General features: G+C 39.9%; 1 protein-coding gene across 1 annotated transcript in view; it reads left to right on the forward strand.

The window, feature by feature from the left end:
• HECW2 (HECT, C2 and WW domain containing E3 ubiquitin protein ligase 2) overlaps positions 1 to 27,258 on the forward strand; it is a gene marked incomplete at both ends in the record, with an annotated part of 238,319 nt that overhangs the window by 125,860 nt on the left and 85,201 nt on the right. The window contains 3 exons of the mRNA XM_080690058.1: positions 430 to 533; positions 1,157 to 1,281; positions 10,290 to 10,475. Coding sequence (XP_080546184.1) covers positions 430 to 533; positions 1,157 to 1,281; positions 10,290 to 10,475 — 415 coding nt within the window. The remainder of the gene's footprint in view (positions 1 to 429; positions 534 to 1,156; positions 1,282 to 10,289; positions 10,476 to 27,258) is intronic.

Genomic DNA, 27,258 nt, shown 5'->3' on the forward strand with positions numbered 1-27,258 from the left:
ATGATGACCCATGTTGTCAACCCAAGGCACTGTTTTTTAGTAAAGCAGAACATACACATTTATAATCTGAAGCCAAATACCTTTTCTGACCTCTGAAATCTTCCTTGGGCTGGATCTTTATTGTTCACCTGAGCTTTTAAATAACTTTTTTCAAAAACTAATTACTATGAAGCATAAAGTTTTTTTTTCAACAATATAGGAATTTAGGATTTTGTTGTCTTGGTCGAGGGTCACAATTTTTAAGAAGTTTTATTAACCTGTTAGGAAAATGTTTCACAAACAATAAACAGAAGAAATTCCAGGCAGTGTAAATCACTTGAACAGTGGATGGTCCCTGGGGTCAGGGAATGGGGATGTAAGGAGGAAAGGGGGCGGTTGGGTCCACCTTATAGAGGCTGCTGGGATGTAACTTTAGGCTCATGATTTTAGTTATCAGAGTATCCGAAGAACCATGACTAATGAGAGGCCCGAGGAAAATACCAGTGCTATTGATGGGGCAGGGGAGGAGACTGAGTTTCACCAAGCCAGTGCAGGTAAGAACCAATTGCTGTGTGCATTTATGTTTCTATCTCGCTGAACCTCATTATGATGTGTAATTACAGTGCATCAATAAAAACACAAAAAGAAGAAAAGACAAAAACAAGTAGTAACTCAAAGATTTTTTTAAACAGAAGAGCCTGGGTTGTTTGTTTTTGTAATCTTATAAAAGTGGAAAAGAAATAAGTAGGGATTTAAAAAATGATATTTTCTTTTGGAGAAATCTTGATCTTCAATAAGATCTGGTAATCCCACTCAAAAAACAGAATTCACTAGAGACTTCTCCTAATCCTTGACCTTTTAGTAAAACTAAGAAAAAAAATTATAAAACCAAATAGGACATAAATTACCATAACCCCTGAATGTGTGGTATAGTATAAAAGCAATTTGGTCATTTAAAAAATTCCAAGGGTGCATTAAAATATTAATAGTGATTAGAAATATTATTTCATTTTACTACAATTAAAAGCAGGTTTTATGAACAAATTTAAAGCAAAGAAAAAGTATTGGGGGTGGTTGTTGAAATAAAAACAAATGATATAGGCATTGCTTGGTTCTTATATAGACTGAAGTGAATAGAACAATTTCCTTGAAAGCCCGTGTGGTCTGTCCTGTCCAGATTTCCGCCGGGAGAACGTCCTGCCGCACTCTACCTCCAGATCCAGGCTTACGTTGCTGTTACAGTCTCCCCCTGTGAAGTTCCTCATCAGCCCAGAGTTCTTCACCGTGCTGCATTCTAACCCTGTGAGTAGCAAATCTGGAAAAATGTGATGGGAAAATAACAGGGCAAAGAAGTCTGTCCTCATTTATGTAATGGTAGTTAGGACTGAGAGCAGCAAGGTTTCCTTAGCACTGAGGCCTGTGCTAAGCACTGTATGTTTTAACTCACTTAGTCCCAACAAATGGTCTCAGCCTGTCAGGCCACTGTAACAAAAAAACAAAACGATAAAACTAAATTTGAGTGGCCCATAAACAAAAATTTATTTCTCACGGTGTTGGAAGCCAGGAAGTCCAAAAGCAATGTGCTGGCCAATTCAGTACTAGGTGAGGCTCGCTTCCTGGTTCAAGGATGGGCCCTCCTCCTGAGGTAGGAAGGGTGAGGGGCTCTTTGGGGTTCTTTCACAGAGGCACTAACTCTGCTCATGAGGGTTCCACCCTATTTCCTATTCACCTCTTAGGTCACCTCCTAATACTATCCTATTGATGATGAGGTTCCAATATATGGATACAGACATTCAGACCATAGTAAGAAAATCATTCCAGGAGTCCCTAAGGGATGAGGGAACAGCTTTCTGGAGATATTAATTAGAGGAAGGTTGTCTTAGCTGCACGTAAAGTGCCCTAGAGTGAGGGAAGCATTGCCCATAGACATCCAGCAAAACATAACCCACCCATTCGTCATGACATGAGTTGATAGGAGACTGGACTTAGTAGATGAGGAAGTAGGGAAGAAGCAGCCACTATGGAAAGAATCAGAGTTGGCAAGATTTGGTGGACACATAGAACAGAAACTAAAGATGACCCAGATATTAATAACTACACATAAATAGTAAACAATATAATTAATAGTGATAGGACAGTTCAAATAAGGGATTGTTAAAAGAATGAAACATATTGAATTTAATGAAAAAAAATACACCTTTGGAAGAATAGATTAGACCACAGGGAACCATAGAAGTCAGCCTAGTTTTAGCACCAGTAGTTCTCAGGGAGGTAATTCATATGCACATATTTGTTGACGTTAATATATTCTCTTACTTCATTAGCTTTGCTTTATAAGCATCTGCCTGGCCATACTCATCATTATCTTCTGGTTTACAGGTGTAGCTTGGAACAAAGAGGAGTTGGGTGGAGGGTGAGCCGTGACTAGCAGGCTGTCCTCCTTCATGCACAAGGAGTTAGACTTGCCATACTTTCAATGTAGCAGCAGTTTGTGGATTCCCCATTACATACTAGCCACTGAGCTACGTCCTAGCAACACAAAGATGACAGCAACCGTGGGTCCTGGAATCCCACACTCAAAAGCACATCACAGTGCCACTATGAATGCAGTAATGGAGAGCTGTAGAGGGCACACTGCTGGAGTGAGTGTTTAACTCTGAGGGGACTCCATGTGGAAAGAGCCATAGATGGTTTGCCTTCGAGATAGGTTTCAAAGACTGAGGAGGAGCCTGTCCTAGAATTAAGATGGACGAGAGCACTCTAGAAGGAGCAGCATTTACCATCATGACATATGTGAGGTTGTAGGGCTGTCTCAGTAGTTACTACAGAAGCACTGAAGCTGTGTTAGCGGTACAGCAGTTTGGTGTTGCTGGTGTGTTGAGAGCATCAGACACCAGGGAAAGTCAGCTTTGAGGCTGAAAAGGGAACAGAATCCAAGTTACATGAATCTAAATTTGTGTATGGAACAATTCTAGGATGTGGCAGAATTTTGCACAAGGAAGAAACATGTCATCACTAAACACAGAGTATCTTGCTGAGTGAGGAGAGTTTTCTTGGAGTCAAATAGAAGCTTCCCTTTGTCTGTTCATTTGTTTATTAATTCATTCAGCTGATAGTTGTTAAATGCCTATGACTTTTCTGGTGTATTCTAGACTCTGGGGATAGAGTTGTAAACAAGATAGATAGAGTGGACTATAGGTAACAGATGAGCGAATAAAAAGAAAGATAATTCAGATAATGCACCATGGCATGAAGCAATGGAAACAGTACACTAGGTAGAGTAACTCGGGGACAAGCTACAGGAGCCACTGTCTCAGCTAGGGTGCAGGGACAGACCTTCCCAAGGATGCCGGATGGATTCAAGCTGTCATAAAAGGTCAAGAAGCCAGTAGGCAAAGGCCTGAGAGCAGAACTGTCCTCGCAGAGGAGGAGCAACAGTTTGAAGGCAGGATCAAGACTGGTGTGTTATGTTATAAGGTCAGGCAACTGAGCAGGGATGCAGGATACAGGGTTTCTATGACCTGGCAAGGAATGGGGGCTTTATTATAAATGAACTCTATCCTAAAAATGTTTCCTCTATGGAAGTGATTCAGATTTCTAAAACTTCATTCTATCTACTATGGGGGAATGAGTTTTAGAGGGAAAATTGGCTTTCGGGAAACAAGTGCAAAGGCCACATGGCCAGACATAGAAGGGGGTTAGACTACTGCAGGATCAGGAGAGATTGAGACAAGTAGATGAAAACGTGACGTGTTGGGGAGAGAGAGTTGACGTTCTTGCCAATAGATAGAAATGTGGGGATGAGAAAAAGTCTTCAAGAAGGAGAAACTGATTGGGTAATAATACTCAGGGGTTCTCTGGTAACTAACCACTGGTTCTCTGGTGGAAAAGTGTGTACATATATATGAGTGTCTCTCTCTCTCCCCCCTCCCTCCTTCTCCCTCTCCATCCCCCTCTCCTTCTTCCTCTCCCTCTCTTTGTATAAGAAGCATATTTGTCAATATAAAGGAAGGATAGTGCACAATTTACAAATAACAGTAAAATATACACAAATTCTTTCGATGACTTTTGCCACTCTTGTATCCATAACCAACCTACAGTGGCAACATGATCAAGTGTAGTTCCAACAGGGATGTTTTCCTTTGCAATAACTAGTAAGACAATGGTGAACCAAGGGAAACGATGAAACCAGGTGGCAGGGACTTCATACTCCTGTCAACCAGGTCATTGTCTTCTCCATTGAAGCAGATAATTGTTTTTGAGGACTGGACTTGTATTTCTTCACTTTGTGTGTATGTGAGCTATTCCAATGTAACAGCACAATTTGAAATTTGATCTGTGTTATTCCCACTTTTTCCATTAATTTCTGAAGTCCCAAACTTTTCTTGTAAAGGGCCAGAGTAAAAATATTTTAGGTTTTTGGGCTGAGGACAGTATGTAAACAATAGGCCTGGCTGTATTCCGATGAACTTTCTTAACAAACAACAGAGCGTTGGCCCATGGCTAGACATGTCTAGACAGCCCACAGAACAATAAGTCAGGCTCTGATTTGCATTTGCCAGTTTCTACAGTGTGAGTACTCCCACCATGGCCAATGTCAAGATACTAACGATATCATCAAGCACAGATTCCAACTTCTTTCAATGGGCTACCTTCCTTGGTCCAAGTTCCTTATCCCTGCAGTGTTTCAAGTTGAGGCTGGATTAGCAATCATCAGAATGTGATCTGAAGCCGTGCTTTTAAAAATAAATGCATGTTCTTGGTTCTTTGGAGATTCTGTCTCAGTGGGTCTGAAATCGGTCCTAGGAGTCTGCATTTGTTTTTTTTTTTATTTATTATGTTAAGTCCTTAAGTAATTTCAATACAAATAGCCATGGGCCTATCATTTGGAAATGCTTAGTATAAAAAGTTGTCGCAAAAAAAAAAAAAATGAGCTCATCACTTTCATCACAATTATAAGACATCTAGACTTTGGGCAGCTAATTTGTTTAACAGTGTGAAACTACTAAGCAGCTGACAGGTAAACTTGCTCCTTTTGCTTTCATCTGTTGTCTTTCTCTGTCTATACTTGGGCACGGTGTTAAATTTCTCTCTCTGGCAGGCCAACTTGATTTTAAAGTACTCTTTCTAAAGTATTTCAGCCTTTTTTCCCTTTCTATCCAAACTGCATTCATTGCTGCCTAGAAAGATGATCTGTGCTCTGCATCCATTTCTTTTTTTTATTTTTTATTTTTTTTATTGGTGCACTGTATTCATACATCATAGTGGGATACAAACTTTTGTAGACATACATGCACACATCGCCCAGTCAGCCCCCACCCGATCCCCACCCCATTCTCTCCCCATCCCTCCCTCCCATGCTTGGCTTAGTGGTTGACATCTAGTATTATAACAATTTATCCAAAATTAAAAATGATAATCTCACATAACAGTTTCATTTGTCTGATACCAAGCTTTTGATGACTTAAAGATAACATTTCAATATTTCTTTTTACTTTCTTTCTTACCAGAGAATATTTTTTTTCTATTTTTTTAGGTGAAACTATCATATATTTATATATTTATTTTTCAGGAAAAAAAATCTATCCTAATATAGAATATGAACTCTAGATACCCAAAACGATCTTGAAAAAGAACAAAGCTAGAAGATATATATTTTCTGATTTCAAACCATATAAAGCTATAATAATTGAAACAGTGTAGTACTATTCTAAAGGCAGATATATAAACCATTGGAGTTAAATAAAAGCCTAGAGCTAAATTCTCTGCATCCGTTTCTATAGGACTTCAGTTTAGTTGGGTTAGGAGAGCTTATTTCTCTGCATTACATACATATAGAAGAAATTAAGTAGTTGGATTTTTCTTGCTAAAGGCCTCAAGGTGTGACTTCACAAAGTAAGTTTTTTGTAGAGGGCATTACTTGCTGGAGCGCTTCTTTTTCCTACAATAGTTGAAATTGTTACAAAACAAACTTCTATTTGTTTTCCCTATCTTGATCTTTTTGTTTAGTGGCCTTCCTTTCTTCCTTTGATCCTTCCTTCCTTTCTTTCTTCTTTTTCTTGGATTATGATATATAAGCATTTTAGTAAATTCCTCATTTACATATTAAAAATACTCAGTATGCAAAAGGAGTGTTTTAACAGCTCTCCTAATTCTCTATTTTCATGACTTGAAGATAGCAACTTCTGTGGAAATATAGTCATGAAAATAGGTATAATGTAGCATTAATTTACCTAATAGAGCTTACAAAAAATAAAAATTAAGTAGATATATAATTATCATAACTCTACAGGAAAAACTTAAAATTTTGATGTTTTTCTTTTGCATTGTGGTTGCTTTCACACATATTCTACTGCCCTCTGCTGGTGTTGATCAGATTTCTTCCAAAATTGTCTAGAGAAACTATTCTATTAACTCAAGATTTAGCCATTAGTGTCACACTTTCATAGTTGCTTTGCCTGTATTAGTCTAATTAATGCTATGCATTTAAAAATTTGCAACTTAATAGTGTTTTCTTTTTTGCAATACTGGAGGTGTAACACAGGGGCATTCTACCTCTGGGTGACGCCCTCAGCCCTATTTTTTACTCTTTATTTTGAAACAGGGTCTCACTGAGTTGCAAAGGACCTCACTGAGTAGTAGCTGAGGCTGTCCGTGAACCACAATCCTCCTGTCCCAGCCTCCCAAATGCTGGGGTTACAAGCACGCACCACCATGCCCCGCCTTAATAGTGTTTTCAATATACATACCAAATAATTATTACTTGGATTTTAATGAGTTCTAAAATACATTAATTTAATCATCTAAAGTTCTTAGTAGGTAATAAAGAAAATTATTATTCTGAAATTTAAAAATATATTCTTATAAGTCAAGAATATTTATATTATAAAATAGATGAACTGATAACTTTTAGTTGTATCTGTTAATACATTTAAATTTCCCTCCAGTTTATTTTCTGAATGAAAGCAATGTAAAATCCTTTAGAATTAAAAAGACTGAATAAGACACTTTCCATATCACAGCAGACACATTATGGAAACAATGTTTCTTAATTTTTATATAATAAATATTTTAGGAAATAATGTAAACAAGTGAGTATATGAATATGAGAGATATTTTCTATAGATTCAGTGATGCTGTTTTCCATACCCCAGTGCAGAATGCCTATTTTTGAAGAAAAATTTCTGAAATATGAAATATGTTATTTATTAGTAATGTACTGAACTGTGTTATTATAAAGAATAGATCTAGGCGAGATCAGGATTGAATTAAATAATCCAAGATACTTGGCCACCAAAACAGTCAATAAAAACCTGCAAAATGAAATGGCAGTGGATTTGAATATCACTTGCATTGTGACTGATATAATTTTCTCACTTTGCTACCAAAGGTAAGATTATTCCCCTCAACTCCTCTCAATATCTTTCACTAGAAGTTCAAACATGTAACCAAATAAGACACATATAAACTCCAAGGAGTTTAATTTGAGCAAAAATCAACTTAAAAAAAAATCAGTCCATCATTGACTCAATCATTGGGTGTTTATTTCTCATCACGAAGATAAAAAACAAAGAAAGAGGGAGACTGGGAAAGGGAGTTTGGGAATAGAAAAGAAATTACTAAAAGGGAAATGTTAAATCACATCAAAGAAAAACAGAACTTTATGTCCTTTAGAAATAATTTAAATGGGTCTCTTCTACTGTTAGCATCTGCCAACTCTCCTCAACCACTGGTGGGTCCACACACAACACCTTCCCAGGTAAAACCATGCAATACATCAGTGTGTGACTGTGTTACGAAATAGGTCTCATTGCTCATTTCTAACCTAACCTTTTGGTTTCAGGTAAAAAATCAGATCTGTTTACTTTATATAGCTATATATATATATATATATATATATATATATATATATATATATGTACACACACACACTTCATATAAGACAGACACAGAAAAAGATCATTACCTAGTTGGAACCACTAAACCTTTACCAGAGAGAGAATGAAGGCACCTCTTTTCTCTTGACCTCTGGCCTTGCTGAGGTCAGCCTCCGCGAGGACTTCCCTCTTTGGATTTTGTGTCTCTTGGCTTTTGGGTAGCTCCCATTCCTACCTCTCCTGGTTCTACCAGTGTGTTTCAGCGTTGTTGCCACCATCATGACCTTTGTTTTCCCATCTCTACTTTCTGCCTCTGGTGAACCTCTTCCTTCCACATTTGCCTATAATTTTCCTTCTCCATCCATTTGAGGATCAGGCTGGTATCCTCAGGGTTCAGCACATGGCTTAGCACATAGTTAATGAGGGGTTATGAGACCCTTCTTAGTTAATAGAAAGTCGGATGCCAGCCCAAAATCTTCAAAGACTAATAGTTGAAAACAATTTTACTACTATAATTTATCTGTTATAACACAAGAAAGATATGTATAATCCCCCATATGTTTTTTAATTACTTGTACCCGGTATTTTTATGGTGATTTTTACCTCTTCAAAGCATTTTTTAACATCCTTTGTTCTATTGGATTTGAAACCTACATGCTTATGAAAAAAGCAAGGGAGTTGTTATTATCCCATCTTATAGTTGAGAAAATTGAGCCTGACAGTACTAAGCGGCTTTCTTTGCCTCTATCCATGAGAGAGTTTAGACTAGAATCTTGCGGTGGTTCTGGATGAACTGGAATATAAATATATTTTTTTAATTCTCTCTATCTGTATCTTTTCTCTGTATGGACACATATAAACACAATATATATTATTAAAAAGCAGTTTCTTTATAAAAAGGTAGCAGTGTGTAGGGATGTTCCTATTTGCCTGAAATGTTTTATAGAGACCTTAACAGTCATGTGTATATTACTCATATTTGAAGAGGCTGTGGTTCTAAAGGTTGTTTACTAGTTACTAATGAGAGAAATCTTTCTTGCTCTTAATTTACTTTGGTAGATGCTTTTTGCAAAGATCAGTCAAAGTTGGCACTATAAGACTATTGCATGTCTCCTTGAGTGGAGAGGAGGAAGATGAAAGAGTAGAATTAATTGTAAAACCAATCTTAAGATTCGTGGGCTTAAAGAGCTGGCCAACCAAGGCAAATTACTTCAAGCCCAAGGCTAGAATGGGTTACTTAACCCAACTGCCTCCGTTTCTTGCCCCAGTGGGGTTCCACTTCTTTTCTTTAGCAAACTGGGAGCATGTTTTTCTCTAGATTATTTTAATGGGCAGAAGGAACTCTGGCATTTTGGGGCTGCCTTAAATTGAAATAAATAACAGAACCCATGAATTAAAGCCCAAAGTCTCCCAGATTTAGCTTAGTGCCTCCGAGATACCTAAGGTAAGAGGAATACAAAGCTCTGTGAATCTATCTGAGAAGAACAGAGTTCCAGGATGGATTATTCATCACCCAGTCAATTTCCTGGATATCATATTCCTGATGATAAAAAAAAAATAGCTCCCATGCAGTCACTCCTTTTCTACAGTTAAGAGCATGGAATTATGCAAAAAATATTTGTTGAATGACTGACATACAGATTCATGGACTTAGAGTCAACTTTTGGAGTTTTCTTTAAATGTTATAAGAGATGAAGACTATAGAGTTTTTGACAAAATAGTCATTTTTTTGTGTGGTGATATAGTGGAGTTTTCATGAACTTACATTTCAATCAGTGTGTATACACAAGTGGAAAAAGAACACGAAAGGAAAAATAGCTGAGTGATACATCTAGGCAGTTCCACCTGCCATTCCATCCATTGATCTTATGAATCCAAGAAGATATAAGATAAAGTCCTCAGTTTCCTGTTGTCTCAATTGAACGTGACTTTCTGTGAGAGTGTCTCATCTCACTGTATGTATTTCTAATATTCAAATATATGGTAGGCATTGTCCATACAGCTTGTCCTCCAAGCATATGCTAACCACACTGTCTGGCACCCACCCCCAAAAGCCATTATCTGGTTCAGCACTGGAGGAAGCATGGGCTGTGTCACCACTCACTGTGAGTGGCATATTTTTCTCTAACGTAGTGGAATTTTGTTGGTGTATTTTTCACTAAAATCAACGTTAGGACCTAATGTCCAATGTGGAATGAGATGTCATGGCACTCTTATTTCTGAAGCTGAGAATGTTTCACCTTCCATAATCTTTGGATGCTGTTTTTATTAGGACACTTTGTCTGCTGTTTCCACCCGTGGGTCTGGCATTGTATGGAAGCCTGCCATCACTGTTTTATATATGGACCAAAAGACTCAATGCAGCCCTGGGTCAGAACTGTGTTCATTGCCTTTGCTGTGGCTAAAATGTTGGTTCTTTGTCCTTTTCTCCAGAGTGCCTACCGCATGTTTACAAACAACACGTGTTTGAAGCACATGATCACCAAAGTCCGGCGGGACACCCACCACTTTGAACGCTACCAGCATAACCGGGACCTCGTGGGATTCCTCAACATGTTCGCAAACAAACAGCTGGAGCTGCCGAGGGGCTGGGAAATGAAACACGACCATCAGGGCAAGGTAACGAGGGAGCCGGCCTGGTGGGCTACTCCTGGCTCTGCACTGGCACCTGCCCTTCCAATGAGGGCCGGCACTCCATCTCCTCACTCAGAGGAGGGGCAGGTGGCTTGCCCCTACAAACCCTCACCATGCCTGTGTATGACGTGGAGAGGCGCGAGCTTGGTGGACCACTCACGTTTCCCTGGATATTCATCAGTCTGTCAAGCTACCATTTCCCACTGATTAGAGAAGGTTCTCAGGCAGCAAAGCTTCTCTCTAGTTACATGGCTTGTGCTGTAGTCACTTGAATAAGGAGTTGTGGCATTGTTTTGAGTCTATACAAGCCACTCTCCTGGTTTGGGCCTCAATCTTGCTGGTTCAGAACCCAAATTTTGTTAGCATAATAAACACTTCACTGATTAATGAATTAATTAATTAATTTTGGTACTGGGGATTGAGCCCAAGGCATTCTACTTTCAAGTTACACTCCCAGCCCTTTTAATTTTTTGGTTTCCATACAGAGTCTAGCCAGGTTGCTGAGAGTTTCACTAGTTGTTGAGGCTGCTCTCAAATCTGTGATCCTCCCATCTCAGCCTTCGAAGTATTGGGATTACAGGTGTGGCCACTTCACCTGGCATCACTGTTTCAGATGAGAAATAAGGAAGTGCGTCACATAGGCCAAAGTAACCACGTCTGTGCTTCCTTGATGAGCCAGAAAGCCTGGCTGTAATCAGGAAGTTGTTAAACACGAGAAAAAGTGAGAGTGAGAAACTTAGTGCTTGCTCGAAGGTGCACCTCAGCTATGACTTTGTCTTCATTTAAATTTTGTATAGCATGTGCCGTGCCATGAGCCGTGAATTGCTCGCGCATTTTATACATAAAGGATTCTCACTGCAACTTTCTAAAGTAGTTCTGTAAATCTTGCCACTAACTACAGATAAGGAGCTGGGCCAGCCTGGCTCAGTGACTTGACCAATGCTCTACACACAGCATGACACTCGCCAGGTATTCTGTAACCAACCAACCTGTAACCAATTCTGTCCCTGTCCATAGAAAGTCTGGGAATGGGTGACTTAAAAGGTAGTGGGGATTAAAATGACCCGATACATATTTTATAATCCTTGAACCATTTGTTCAATAAATCTTTGTTGAGCAATTATAAAAATAAGTAAGCCAACTATTTCACAAACCCAATACTCTCAGGGAAAGAGACAGGCAAGCAACTAGTAAATAAATACATAGTATACCAAGAGGTGATTAATGCTAAGGGTGACAGTAAAGCAGGGGATGGGGTCCATAGGAACGGAGACTGTTGTTTTATATAAGGTAGTTGAGAAGGCTTCATAGAGAAGGCCATAGATGAACAGATACCTGAATGAAATGAGAAGTATGCAGGGGAAGGGTGTTCAAGGCAAATAGAACATGTGAACTACTCAGTAATTGCCACTTTTCCTCAAGGTATCTTTTAGGTATAATACCACAACAACCACATGTCCATCTTGAAGTCAGTCTCCAGTAATCTTACTGAAGAACCTATTCACAAAGCAGTTATTACAGTGCATGTATTTAAGTGTGTGGGAGGAGTCCACACTCTCTTATTGAAACTATTGACTTGATTTCTATAGATTTAAAAAAAATAAACCTTTAATTCCCAAATGAGAAATTAGAAATGGCAGTCATGAAATTTAGAAGAGATGAAAGCAGCCGGGGGTGGTGGTGCACACTTGTGATCCCAGTATTTTGGGAGGCTGAGACAGAAGGATTCTATGGATGGCCTCAGCTACTTAGTGAGGCTCTTTGCAACTCAGTGAGACCCTGTTTCAAAATAAAGAATAAAAAATGGGGCTGGGGGTGTAGCTCAGAGGTAGAATGCCTCTGGGTTCAATCCCAGTACTGCAAAAGACAGAGAGAGAGACAGAGAGAGAGAGAGAGAGAGAGAGAGAGAGAGAGAGAGAGACAGACAGACAGACAGACAGACAGACAGACAGAGACAGAAACACAGAGAAAGAAGTAGAGAGAAAGCAAGTGAATTTTCACCTTTATCCCTGGTCCACAAGTAAGTGGCATTGAATCCATCAGGTGGGCATGAGAGAGAGCCTTTCCAGGACAGTAGGATGGTAGAAGACAGACACACTGAGTTCACTTCACCAGCCTGTCAGACTGCTTGAGTGCATTCACCGAGGTCCCACAGTGAGGACGTGATGGCCTTGGACTGGAACCCAGGCAGTGCAGCTCCAGAGTCTCTGCTCTTATTCTGAATCTCACTAGGGGGCAGGGTGACAAGGACCTTCTAGATGTTAATGTGCATAGAGTACAGGTGAGGTGCAGGGGAGCCTGTGGTAGGGACTTGCACCACATTCTAGGAGGTGGAGGCTTTCCTCTATATTACCTGGGGCAATCTATCAGTTCAGTTGCTCTTAGCCATCTTGACATTGTTATAGTCCTTTTCTTGAATTCCCACATAGTTTTGGTTGTCTGGTCTCATGGCATCTATCGCCATCTGCTCACAAAATAGTTGTTAGCCTGTCTTAGCTTCCCTCCTGCAGATGATTCACGTTTGAGGGTTCTTTTATTTATCTTTTACTTACCCCCTCTTCTGTCCCAGTCCTTTTACGCAAAAAGATTCTCAAAGCAAGTTGATAAATGAAACTTGTCACTGGTGGTTTCCTGGTTATTCAGAAAGCGTTGCTTTAGACAAAACAAGAGAAGCTTCCAGGCTCCCTGCCCGCTCCCACCCTTTCCTTCTCCTGTGCTCACACTAGGAGTGGTCCTCGATTCTCCCCATTTGACCTAGCTTGATGCATATGTCGTCTTGGATTTTTTTTTTTTTTTTTACGTTACATGTTTGAAAAGGCAGTGATTATGTTTATATCGTGCTTCCACTGTCTTCACTTTTGGTAATTACTTAAAGTCAAAGATTTAAATTGGACAAGGATTATAGGATTATAAGTCACAAGCTTATAGATCTAGGGGGCTCTTTTGGGAGTTATAAAGTGAAAAATGGCCAGGCATGGCAGCACATGCTTGTAATCCCTGCACTTGGGAAGCAGAGACAGGAGGATTGCGCAGGTTTGAAGCCAGCCGTGTTGGCTTAAGAGACCCTTTTTCCAAATAAAAATATAAAAATAGGTCTGGGAGTATAACCCGGAGGTAGAAGGGTTTCCATGAACCCCAGTACCACCACCAAAAAATAAATAAAGTGAAAAATGTGTTTGAATCACATAAAAGGAGAGAGAACTAAATGTTCATTTAAAATAAACCACTAATCAAGTAGTGAGAACAGAATATCAAATCTTGCTAGGTATAAGATACCTACATTTTTTAAAGTCATCACATGTACCAGGCACTGTCCTCAGTACTTTTTCATGGATTGTTTTATTTTTTGTGACAACTTATGAAGTAGGTACTATTATTATCTGTATTTTACTAAAAATTAAAAGCCTTAAATAATGCATGTATTAACAAACAATTGAGGAAGCCGGGATTCAAACTCTAGGAGTGTGACTCTTAACCACTATCCTCTGCTAGAAGGAATTGGTTTTGGACATGAAAGAAACATTTAAAAGGAGTCCCAGACCAAATGCTGGGATGACTGTTATCCTACAAAGCTGAGTAATACACACAGGTCTTGATTAGCTTGCGAGGGTTCTAAACGAGGACATATGGTTAGAAACACATAGATGGCATTGTGTCTAAAAACCATACATGCTTCATGCTAGGGGCCCACTGTGTCATTGTAAAGAATAGAGTCCACATATGCAGGTGGCTTATTGAAAGGCTGGCTCTGTGCTAGAGATTTTATATTAGCCTGCTTAATTTTCATAAAAATTCTGTGAAATAGATTTTAATATAGATAAAACCAAGGCTTGAAGAAGTTAAATTAACTGTGTGTAAGCAAACTCTTGGATACAGACCCAAGCCTTTCTGTGTCCAGAGCTTGCCTGTGCAAGGCTGGTCTAAACCTCAAGGCTACTAGCCATCTAACTTAGGAGTCATCTGTTTGAATCCCTGAGTCTTACATTCTTTATATGTACAAATGCACATGTAGATCATTTTCCAGGTACTGAATGGCCTTTTATACATTTTCTTTAAAACAATGTATGTTTATATGCTTTGCCCATTCTTTTTGTTTTTGTCTTTCTTTCTTTTTTTAAATTTTTTTTTATTGGTGCATTATATTCATACAACTTATTGGGGTAAAAAACTTGTGTGTACAAACATGTACTCATCGCTGATTTAACCCCTACCCAATTGTTCCTGCTTTTCAAGGGCTTTGAGGTGTGTCATAAGGCTATTTATTTGAAGATTTTCTGTTTTTCTTATGTGAGCACTCAGTGCTATAAATTTTCCTCTTAATACTGCCTTCAAAGTGTCACAGAGGTTTTGATATGTTGTTTCTTTATTTTCATTTGTTTCTAGAAATTTCTTGATTTCACCTCTTACATCTTCTATGATCCATTCTTCATTCAGAAGTGTGGTGTTCAGTCTCTACATGTTTATGTTGTTTCTCTGGGTCTTCTTATAGTTGATTTCTAGTTTCATTCCATTATGGTCTGAAATGACACAGGGAAGTATGTAACATTTTTTAAATTTGCTAGTGCTCATTTTGTGTCCCAGGATGTGATCTATTTTGGAGAAGGTTCCAAGAGCAGCTGAGAAAAATGTAAACTCTGCTGTAGTTGGGTGAAATATTCTATATGTGTCCAACAGGTCCATTTGGTTAATGGTGTTCTTTAGTTCTGAGACATCTTTACTGACCCTTTGTCTGGAAGATCGGTCTAGTATTGTGCGAGGTGTGTTGAAGTCTCCCAGTATTATTGTGTTGGGATTTATGTGTGACTTCATGTCACAAAGAGTTTGATTTATGAAAGTAGCTGCCCCTATGTTTGGGGCATAGATGTTGATTATTGTTATTTCCTCTTGCTGGACTATTCCTTTTACCAGTAAAATGTGACCTTCTTTGTCTCTTCTAATAAGTTTGGGTTTGAAGTCTAACTTGTCTGATATCATAGTTGCTACTCCTGCTTGTCTTTGAGTACCATTAGCATGGATTACCTTGCTCCAGCCCTTTACCTTGAGTTTGTTCCTATCTTTACTTGTAAGGTGTGTTTCTTGTAAGCAGCAGATGGATGGATTCTGGCTTTTAATCCATTTTGCCACTTTATGTCTTTTTATTGGGGAGTTGAGGCCATTTACATTCGGTGTGATTATAGAGAGATAATTTTTAATTCCCAACATGTTAAGATCTTATTTCTGTTTGAGATACTGTTTATTCTTCTTTGCTTAGTTGTCTGCTGGATGGTAATTCTTGTTTCTTTGGTTCTGGCATGTATTATCCATTTCCTCTTTGCAGTTAATCTCCTTGAGTATTTTCTCTAGCGCTGGTTTTGAAGACATAAATTCCTTCAGTTGCTGTTTGTCATGGAAGCTTCTTATTTCCCCATCTAATTTGATGGATAGTTTTGCTGGGTAGGAAATTTTTGGCTTGAAGTTGTTTTCTTTCAGAGTTTGGAATATGTTACTCCAAGCCCTTTTGGCTTTCATAACTTGGTTTGGGAAGTCTGGAGTGATTCTAATTGGTTTGCCTCTGTATGTCACGTGGCCTTTTGTTTTTGTTGCCTTTAAGATTCTCTCCTTGGCTTCCACATTAGTCATTTTGACAATTATGTGGCATGGGGATCCTCTCCTCCAATCCTGTCTAAAGGGAGTTCTATAAGTTTCCTGGACCTGCATATCGACCTCTTGCTCTATGTTTGGAAAATGTTCTGCTATTACTTCCTTGAAGAGATTGTTGATCCCTTTGGTTTCACCTTCTTTTCCCTCCTCTATTCCAATTATTCTTAGGTTAGCTCTCTTGAAATGGGCCCATATTTCTTCAATGTCAGATTCCTGCTGTCGGGTTTTTTTTTCTAAATTAGAAACTATGCGTTCATTTTTAGAATGATCATCTTCAAGAAGCGAGATTCTATTCTCCATGTGGTCTAATCTGTTGTTTATACTTTGAATTGAGGCCTTTACTTCATTAATTGCATCCTTTATCTCTTTTTGACTCTCTCTAAATTCTTTTCTAAAGTCCTCTATTATTTCTAAAGTTATTTTCCTAATTTGATCTTTTAGAGATCTTTGGATTTCTGTGTTATCAGATTCTGATGTTGTGGGGTTGTGGGCATTCACTGCTCCATTGTTATTTCTCTTTCCCATGATTTTGGAAGTTTGTGCCTTCTCTGGGTTCTTCCCTGAGTCACTACGAGTTCACTTAAGATGCTCTGGATCTCGAATCTGTGGTATCTCTGTCACCACTACTCCTTTACTGGGTTGTATCACAAAGTCTCAGACCCAGGGAGTCAATCAAGGCTGCTTAGACCGTGGGGGGTGCCAAGTTGGGCGATCTCCAGCGGGGAGTTGTGACTATGGTATGATATCTCTGCCACTGCCACTCCCCCACTGGGCTGCACTGCTAAAATCTCCGACCCAGGGAGACTATCTGCGCTAGTCCCTGGGAGTTCAGTACTGGGATTTCTCCCCTAGGGGCCGCAATTTGACTCATGGTTGTTGAGTGCACTGATGGAGCTGTAGTGAACTCGGTGGATTCGCTGCCGTCGCCACTGGCAATATGGCACCACTGCCACGCCCTCAGCCGTGATGCGGCATATTTCTTCTCTGGTTTTGAACTCCGCTCTGAGTCCTTGCCAGTTGTGCTGTGCCTGGCCCTTGGGAGCTTTAGATGTTCCCTGCACCAACAAAACCGCTGACTGCCGCCCGGCTGTTCAGCACCTGCTCACCTCGGCTCGTTGTCCACCCCTCCTCTCAGGCGCCTGGTGGCTGGTTGAGTGGGTTGGTCTAGGGCCGTCCGGTGAACTCGCCGCTGCCGCCAGCAGTAAGACGCTGCTTCTGCATCCTAGGCCGCGAGGCCAGAGTACCTCCTCTCTGGATTTGAGCTCTGTTTTGAGTCTCCCTCCTCTCTGGAGCCTGGTGCTGCTAGGGGAGATGTAGGCCGCGCTGCTCCGGCCGCTCTGCGCTGCTGCTCTGGCTGCTCCGCACCACGGCTCTGGCCACTCTGGCCGCTCCGGCCGTTCCGCGACGCAGCTCTGGCTGCTCCGGCTGTTCTAGCCGCTCCGCTCTGGCTGTTCTGGCCGCTCCGCTCTGGCTGCTCTGGCTGCTCTGCTCAGCTGTTCTGGCCGCTGCGCTCCGGCTGCTGCAGCCGCTCCGCGGCTTCGGCCACTCCGCGGCTTCGGCCACTCCGCGCCGCTGCTCTAGCCAATCCGTGCTGCGGCTCTCGCTGCTCCGGCTGTTTTGGCCACTCCGCTCGGCTGTTCTGGCCGCTCTGCTTGGCTGCTCTGAACTGCGGCTCTGGCTGCTCTGCACCTCGGGTCTGGCCACTCTGGCCGCTCTGGCCGTTCTGCACCTCTGGCCGCTCCGGCTGCTCCGGCCGCTCCGCGCCGCACGGGCGCGGCACTTCGGGCTGGTTTTTTTCTGGTGTCTTGTTTTTCCAGCCCTTTTTCTCTGTCCCTTGTATTTACCGTTTTTATTTCTTTGCTGGTGGTGTTTTCTGGCTCTGAAAGGTGCTGGTTTTGTGGTAGTAGAGTTGGATTGTTAGCGGGACTTGTAAGTGCCGCTTTCCTCCGTCGCCATCTTCCTGGAAGTCCCTCTTTTTTTTTTTTTTTTTGGTACTGTGATTGCACCCATTCACTTGGTCATGTGTACATTGTCTTTGGAAAAATGTACCTTTATATAGTTTGCCCATTTTTTCTTTTCTTTTTTTGGTACTGTGAATTAAAACCAGGGGTAGTCTACCTCTGAGACACACCCCCAGTCGCCCCCCCCCTTTTAAAATTTCATCTTGAAACAGTGTCTTGCTAAATTGCAGAAGTTGGCCTCAAACCTCCTGCAATCCTCCTGTCTCAGTCTCCCAAGTGCTGTGATTACAGGTGTATACTGGTGGCATGCATGGCTGCTTTGTCCATTTTTAATTGGGTTATTTATTTTGATATTATTGAGTTGCAAAATTTCTTTAGATACTAGTTCCTTATCAGGTATATGATTTACAAGTATTTTTTCATGTTTTCTGCGTTGTCTTTTCACTATCTTGATGGTATTATTTATAGTACAGAAATTCTTAATTTTGATCTAGAGCAACTTATCTGTATTTTCCTGCTTGTGCTTTTGGTGTTATAGCTAAAAAAAAAAATTATGTGATTCAAGGCTCCTGTATTTTCTTTCTTTTTTTAATTTTTCTTGAAGTACTGGGGATTGAACCAGTGGCCATCTACCTCTGAGTTACACCCCCATCCTCATTTTTTATTCTTTATGTTAAAACAAGATCTCACTAAGTTGCAGAGGGCCTTTCTAAGTAGCTAAGGCTGGCCACGAACTTGTGATCCTCTTGTTTTAACCTCCCAAGTACTGGGATTACAAGCATGTGCCACCATGCCTGGATACTCCTGTATTTTCTTCAAGAGTTTTATAGTTTTAGCTTTTTGATTCATTTTTAGTTAATTTTTATGGTGTAAGATAGGGGTCCAAATTCACATTATTTTCATGTGGATATCCAATTATCCTAGCACCATTTGTTGAAAAAGTTATTCTTTCCCAACTGAATATATCATAAGATTAGCCAATAACAGAAAGTGAAGGATCATAACTTTTCTCTAATATGACCAAGCTGAGGAACAACTGGGACACACGAGGGACTCCAGATTATGAGGGAGAAAACTCAGTAGAGCCAGGGGAGAGGTCTGAGGGAAGGGAAGGGGGAAAAGTGAAGTTCACTATTAGAATTACTGCCATCTAAGCCAGGCATGGGGGTGCACACTTGTAATCCCCGCTCTTGGGAGGCAGAGACAGGAGGATTTGCGCAGGTTTGAAGCCAGCCTTTCTGGCTTAAGAGACCCTGTTTCCAAATTTTAAAAGTATAAAATAGGTCTGGGAGTGTAGCCCGGAGATAGAAGGGTTTCCAGGAACCCCAGTACCACCAAAAAAAAAAAAAAAAGAAAAAAAGAAAGAAAGAAAGAAAGAAAAAAGAATTACTGCCATCTACTATTGTGTACTATGTGAATATACCAACAGCAATCTCAGTACTCTGTACTGGGAAGGGTGGAGATGGGGAGATGTGAGCAGAGACCACCAAGTGCTGTGTGCACGTATGTCACTATCAACATGATTTACATTATGATGTGAGACTCTATGACCAATAGAAGCACATTTTTAAAAAAGAATATCATTAGTTATTAGGGAAATGTAAATTTTTAAAAAACACACAATAAAACAGTTCCTCATACCCACTTGGGTCACCATACTCAAAAAAAAAAAAAACCACGAAAAAAGAAAATCACAGTTGTTCACTGGAATGTGGAGAAATTAAAGCCCTCATATATTACTGGTATAAATGTAAAAAGCATATCTACTTTGGAGATAGTTTGGAAGTTCTTCAAAAAGTTAAATAATTGTCACATAATCTAATAATTCTATTCCTAGGTATATACCCCCCAAAAAATGAAACATGCTGTCACATAGAAACTTGTACATGAATATTAATAGCAACATTATTCATAGTAGCCAGGAGCTAGGAAGAACCTGAATGCGCATCAGTGGATACACATCTTAGATGCAGTGGAAGATTACTTGATATTATAACAGAAGGAAGTATTCATACAAGCTACAATATGGATGAAGTTTGAGAACGTTTGCTAAGTGAAAGAAATTAGTCAAAAGATTTCAAACTGTATCATTCAGTTTATATGAAGTGTCCATGATAGGCACATGCATAGAGGCAGAAAGTAGATTACTGGTTGCTGAGGGTGTGGAATACTGAATGAATGCTCATGGGTGTGGGGTTTCATTGTGGGGACAATGAGTGTTTGATGTTCTAAATTAGGTCTGTAGTACAAATGGTTGTACAACTCTAGATTCATACTAAAAATGTTAAACCTACATGCTAAAGGAGTAAATTGTATGGTATCTGAATTAAACTGTCAATATAACAGTTAAGAAACAAATAGTGCTCAGATTCTATGTATTTCTGTTTCTTTCGTTTCAGTGAGATACGTTTCAAATTGGGTTTACTGGCAGATATGTAATTGTTCTGGTTTAATTGGGCTGCTATAACAAGATACCTTAGAGTGCATAGCTTATTAAAAATTGAAATATCCCTCACAGTTCCGGAGGCTGAGAAGCTTAAGATAAGGGTACTAGCAGAGCTAGTGTCTAATAAAGACCTGATTCTTCACACAAAGCAGCTCTCAGGGGCCTTTTTAAAAGAGCACTGAACCCATTCACAAGGGCTCCACCCTCCTTCCCAATCACCTCCCAAAAGCCTCACCTTCTAACAGCACCTTGGGGCTCAGGTTTCAACATATGAACAGGTAGGGGAAGCACACAGATGTTTAGTCTATGGCAGTCATGTTTTTCTTTCTGCTTTTAATTATAGATATAATACAGATGTTGATCGCATTAATTTGGAATGTTGAGACTGGCAGTTAAGCTGTGTTTAATTTTGTACAGGATTGACTTCATGAGACTAAGTAATCAACATCTGTGTACATCTATACATACAGTTTTCACCTCACATACAGGAATACATTGTCTTATCTCATTTTGAAATAAAACGTACAAACATAGAAAATAAACCAGTATAAAATATTTTTCTACTTGGATTTTTATTGTAATAATTCTTAAACTTTTGCATACTCTCAGGAGTGTGAAAACAGAGTAATTTGGGATCTGAGAAACAGTGTCAACATAGGCATTTTATTACTTATGCGAGAAATATGCATCAGTAGTATTAAAATGTGACTTACTTAAAACGCTTCTGGTTCTTGGCTGAGTTTAATCATTAGTGTGTGCTCAAGGGGATAATATATCTAGAAAACAAAAATGTGCTTTAATAAGAAAAACCAGATGTTATTTAGCCTTGGATGTTTTTTTTTTGTTTTGTTTTGTTTTGTTGTTTTTGCCCTTGTTTGTTGAATTTGGGAAAGTTATATTATTATGGGTCAGATACTTGGATCCATCACTATGCGAACTTCACGAACCTCCATTTTCTTTAATGTGAGGCTTGACTCCTGTCCTGTCTTAGAGCTGTGACTGGCATCAAATTATATAACAGTAGGATTACAAATGGAAGAAAGGCAATAATAATTAGGATGATAATGATCATAATTCATTCAATAATTAACTTATTACTTTAGTGTTAGAATATAAAAACTATACATTTATCAGGCTTTAGAGGTCTAAAATTTAATTTGGGGACAGTAAAAGTAGATATAATGATATCTATAAAACAAAGTGGAACTTACAGTTTCTGAGCCCAAAGAGTTGGATGAGTACTGCTCACCTGTCTACTACTGTCCTACCAGCAAAAAAATTGGATGGATTAGGTAGGCAGAAGCGGGGATCTGTATAGAACACCATCGAGTTGGGACTTCATGAAAAAGATAAGAATTTGTTCAAGGATGAATCCTTAACTCTCATGGGAAGTATATGGTGATTTATAAAGGGTTCATGTTTGCTTCTGCCTGTATCCTGCATAACAACCCAGTGTTCGCTAGAATGAGCGTCCTCATTGTGGTGTCTCTGGTAGGTTTGTTCTCTTGCTGAGTCAGAGGCCTTCTGCTCTGGTGGTTTTGTGCCTCTCAGTCAGGCTCATGAGAGTAGGATTTTAAAAACATCCTTGAAAGATAGGTTAACTTAGAACTGGAACTAAAATCAGATCCATACATTTGCACAGAATCATGTGCTTCTGTAGGAGGCCACTAGACACGCTTCCCCACAGACATGGCATTAGCCCTGGTGCCTCCTCTGGATTATTAAAGAATACTAACCATAGCGCTGATAATAGGCTATGTAAGGGTCCAGTGTAGAAAGGCTTCTTTCTGGCATAGGATACCTGGAAGATTTTCTTAGTGAAGATAGTATTGGAGTTGAACCTTCTTTGAAAAGTAGGATTTTTTTTTAATTTAAAAAAAAAAAAAAACAGGGCATGGTGGCACAGACCTGTAATTCTAGTACTTGGGAGACTGAAACAGAGGACTGCAGGTTCAAGGCCGGCCTCAGTAACTTAGCGAGGCCTTTAACAACTTAGTGAGCCTCATTTCAAACTAAAAAAGTAAATTAGGGCTTGGGGTATAGCTCAGAGGCAGGAAGCTCCTTTGTTCCATCCCCAGTGCCACCAAAAATTAATTGTAGAAGAGAAACAGAAACGGGGAGGGGAAACACTTAAAGCAAAGACTTAGAGACAGGAAAGCACCAGGTGGTATGTCTGGTTCCTCTGAAGAAATAATGGGTAAGTTTCAGAAGACTCATAGGAATGGAATGAAACCAGTGGAAGCTGCATAATAGAGAGCTGAGTATAACAGAGAGAGTGTTACAAAATGATGTGAATGATGGGTGGGGGGAGAAACTATGGGATTTGTTCTTTTTCAAGTTTAAGTAATGTCCTTTTTTGACTTAATTAAAACCCTTTCCTTCCAGATGTTAAATATGACATATATCTCCTCTGCTTTGGTTTCTACTCTCAAATAGTATTATGGAGCGTTTTCCCCAGAGTCTTCTGCTTCGGCCTCAATTGGAATATAAAGAACTCTGAACTCTATAAACGATATATCATAAACTTTGTTCTTTGAAAATAAAAATGTAAAATGGTAATTATATTTTTATTTAAACTAAAATATCTTTCCCATGGCTTCTTGTATTTTTCCATACCCCCCCAAAAAAAACATATGCTATACTCTTTCCTAGCTAAATTGACATCCATTTCTATATCCAAGCTCTATAACTCTGGGGGTTTGTGACTTTGGGTGACTTTAGAAGTCTGAGTATTAAAATGGTCCAAATGTCGGGCATGGTGGCGCACGCTCGTAATCCCCACTGTTGGGAGATAGATACAGGAGGATGGCACAGGTTCAAAGCCAGCCTCCCTGGCTTAAGAGACCCTGTTTCCAAATAAAAAGTATATAAAGGGCTTGGAAGTGTAGCCCGGAGGTAGAAGGGTTCCATCCCCATTACCATAAAAAAAAAATGGTCCAAATGTCCAACTTTGCCGGGCGTGGTGGCGCACGCTTGTAATCCCCGCGCTTGGGAGGCGGAGACAGGAGGATCGCGCAGGTTCGAAGCCAGCCGTGCTGGCGTAAGAGACCCTGTTTCAAAAATGTAAAATAGGTCTGGGAGGGTAGCCCGGAGGAAGAAGGGCTTCCAGGAACCCCAGTACCACCACAAAAAAAAAAAAAAAAAAAAAAAAAACAAATGTCCAACTTTGATAACCACATCAAGTAGTGGCTATGGTCATGAGGACAGATTTTAGAACAGAACAAATATTTGTACAGTGGAGGCTACAGGCTGAGCTGACTTGAATATTCGTGTTCTCCCAGACCCAGATGGCCTGTGTCACTACAGGAGTTATCCCAGGAATGACCCAGGCCCTGGTTTCAGTTCTTCATGAGACTGATGGCCACAATGTACTGGGTCAAGTTTTTTTTAGTCCAGTAAGTGAAATGCAACTTAATATTTAGATGTCTCAAATGGATTCCAAAAAGCCTTTAACATGTGCCACTCTTTAGAAAACATGCTATTTGACCACTTTTGTGATACATCTTATTTACTTATTATTTATTTATTTAGTGTGTGGCACTGGAGATTAAACCCAGGGGCATTCTACCTCTGAGCCCTATTTTAGTTTGAAACAGGTTCTCACTAAGTTGATGACAGCCTCACTAGGTCTCCCACCATGACATGCTGGTAAACAAAAGAAAGACAGGGGATCTGGTCTTCTGTCTCTACCATGGTACTTTTTAGTTTATTTTGTTTACACAGTCTTTTAATATGTATTCATTCCTGGTTTGGCAAAATATTAACTGGAAACAATTTCAAACTTCTTAGCTTAGATTTGTTGAGCCTGAGGTTGATTATTTCTTCACAAATACTGATGGCTTTTTCTTTTCTTAAAATAATAGAAGTTTAAAAAAAAAAAGGGAGAAGAAAGAACTGTGTAAAGAAAGAAATGTATTTTGTTTGGCCTGACTAAAATACCACTTGGCTGCAAACAGCCCATATTTCCTGCCTCTGCCTATGCCCTGCAGCTGTGAAAGGGTAGCCGTTTTTGAAAATGAGATTTGAGTTGTGTATTTGCATTCCTTTCAGTTTTTGAGTTGTTAGTCTTAGTTGGCCCAGCACTGTAAAGCTTGAGTGAATTTCTTTAATGAAACTTAACAGTAGGGAATCTAGGTTGTTCAAAATTTGTTTTGCTTGTGGCTAATATGAAAAGAACATTTTTTTATAGATAATTGCTTTTCTCATGTAGTCTGCATTCCCAACATAATGTGGACAGACAATTAATACTTGTTATATAGTTTCATGAGTAATTGCAGGCTCTTCGAAAACTGTGACATAAAAGTGTCCTGAATTAAAAAAAAAAAAGTACTAGGTCAAGTTCATTGCTGGCTTGAACTAGTTCACATTTCCTATGGGAAAGTGATCCACTTTCCTGATGTAATTGATAATGTGTCACAAACAGAAAGGGCAAGCCTGGCATTTGCACAGTGACTTTTCCGTGCCTTCCTCTTGGTTTTGAAGTAGAATACATTTTTCACAACTCAGCAGTGACCTGAGTAATGAATCTCTTTTACATGGATAAAGCAAAACACTAAGGAAAGCTGTCCAAGGTCACATCATGGGCTGGGGCAGAGCCAGAACCCGTGCCAAGAAATTGTTGCTCCATGCTGTTTTCTGTTAGTGCTGTGGCTCTGGGGTCCTGATGGAGGTCTTCATCGAGACCTTCCCCCAAGTACATGGGACTTAACAAAGCACATGTAAACAGCATACTCATGCCATCTGGCTCTGAAACAGAACCCCCTGTAGGATACAAATAGCTATTCCTCGCCCAAGGCCTTGCCTCCAACACTGCATTGCTGAGAACTGCGCCTGGATGGAGAGCGAGCTATCTACGCCAGTAGCAGCCTTTTCAGTGTTGAAACAGTGGTGAGGGCCAGTGCTGAGTGGCTGTGATTGGCAGCCTCGTTCAAAGTATACTCAAGGGATTTTCTAAAAGCAAGTACCACATGAGATATGAGGGGAGTAAGAACATGCGTAATCACGATGAACATGAGAAAGATGGTGGGAAGAAGAATGCAAAGCTGAGAGCCTGATGTGGTGGTGCCCACTGTACTCCCAGTACTAGGAGATTGAGACAGGAGGATCTTAGGTTCACAGCAAGCTTCTGTAGCTTAGACCCTGTTCAAAATAAAAAATAAAGCAGGGCTAGGAGGGGAAGGGGTGTAGCTTAGAGGTAGAATGCCCCTGGGTTAAATCCCCAGTATCAGTAAAAGGAGGAGAGGGAGAGGAGAAAAAGAGAAGAGATAAGAAAAGAGAGGAAGGAAAGAGGTATGTTTACTGGGCTTTGAGGCTAGGCAGATGATGGGTTCAAATCCTGGCTTTTCCCCCAGCTCTCAACTCTACATTTCACTTAAATTGGGAACTGTCACCCAACTATATTAATAGAGAACAATAATGAAATATATTTGTATCAAATAATAAATCTCTATTACAGTAGTGGTTTCTGGTTTTAATTTTAGATAGACCATATCTATCTTGTGACATAAAACCTAAACAAAGTGTGTCATGGCGAGTCAGGCAGGCTAGAGTTTATTAGGTAGTTCATCAAGAATCCCTGGCTTCTTCCAACTTTTTGCTTATTCATCTCCATGTTTTCATTGTGGCTCTGGAATTTCAACTATGACATCCTCATCTCAGGGAGCAGGAGGATGAAGGACAGGGAGCTCAACCTGTGCCTGGTACGCAGAATTCCTGCAAGTGCCCGTCTCAACACCCCACCCCAGGCCAGAGCCCGCCTTTGGCCGCTCAGCTACAAGGGCCTAGCGTTTTTACTGGTGCACCTTTTGAGCCCCGCACATGGGCTGCTATCATAAGAAGCCTTGTAATCCTTAGGAAAATGTTTTAGAAATGAAAACTAATAGGAGTGATAATAGTGATAACTCATGTCTGCTTAAAAATATACATGAAGCGTCTAGGTCTTTCTTGAGTGTAGGTGTGATTATGCCATTAACATCAAAGAAGCCAGGGTTTTAAAAAAAACTACTTCGCTAGTAAGTGATGGAGCTAGAGCCCAGAACCAGTCTTGTCTTTTTCCAGTTCTCAAGCTTTTTTACTTTGCCTCTGACTTCTCATGTTCTAACCGGGTAGCTTCTTCATCATTACGGAGGGATTTCTAATCCTCTTTTTTATGTTCTTGTATTCTTTAGGTTCCTACCCTTCACCCTTCCCAAACACACTTACTTCTTACTTATTTTTTTCCAAATCTTTAACTATTTTTGTGTCTGTGTAAAAGAAGGTGATCGTTGATAGTTGGTAGGTTAGTTGTGAGTTGTCTCCTCATATTTTGGTTATGAATTTTTGTTTGGCAGTTTGGGTGAGTTTGTTACTTCTTTCCTTACTGAGTACCTTCCTTCTCCCAGGTTCAGCCTGAAAAGCTATTGGGGCCAAGAGGGTGAGTAAGAAAGAGTCCCTTCCCTCGAGGCATTTACAATGTAATTCTTTAGAGAATGGATTTTAGACAAGCCTATTAACATCAAATTAGGTTGTGACACTACATTCAAATCACAATTGACCTAGATGTAGACACCCCTTTGTCCTTATAATTACGAGTGCATCATTGTACCTCTAATGGCCACCCATCCCTTCAAAACATTCCTAAGAAATTACCTACAGTAAATAGGCAATTCTACTTTAGCATGCTTTGTATTTTCCCTTAACATGGTTTACATTATTGTGTCAGTAATAAAAGCTTGTAATGTTA

This window comes from Muscardinus avellanarius, assembly GCF_963383645.1.
Source record: "Muscardinus avellanarius genome assembly, chromosome: 2".
Lineage (NCBI taxonomy): Eukaryota > Metazoa > Chordata > Mammalia > Rodentia > Gliridae > Muscardinus > Muscardinus avellanarius.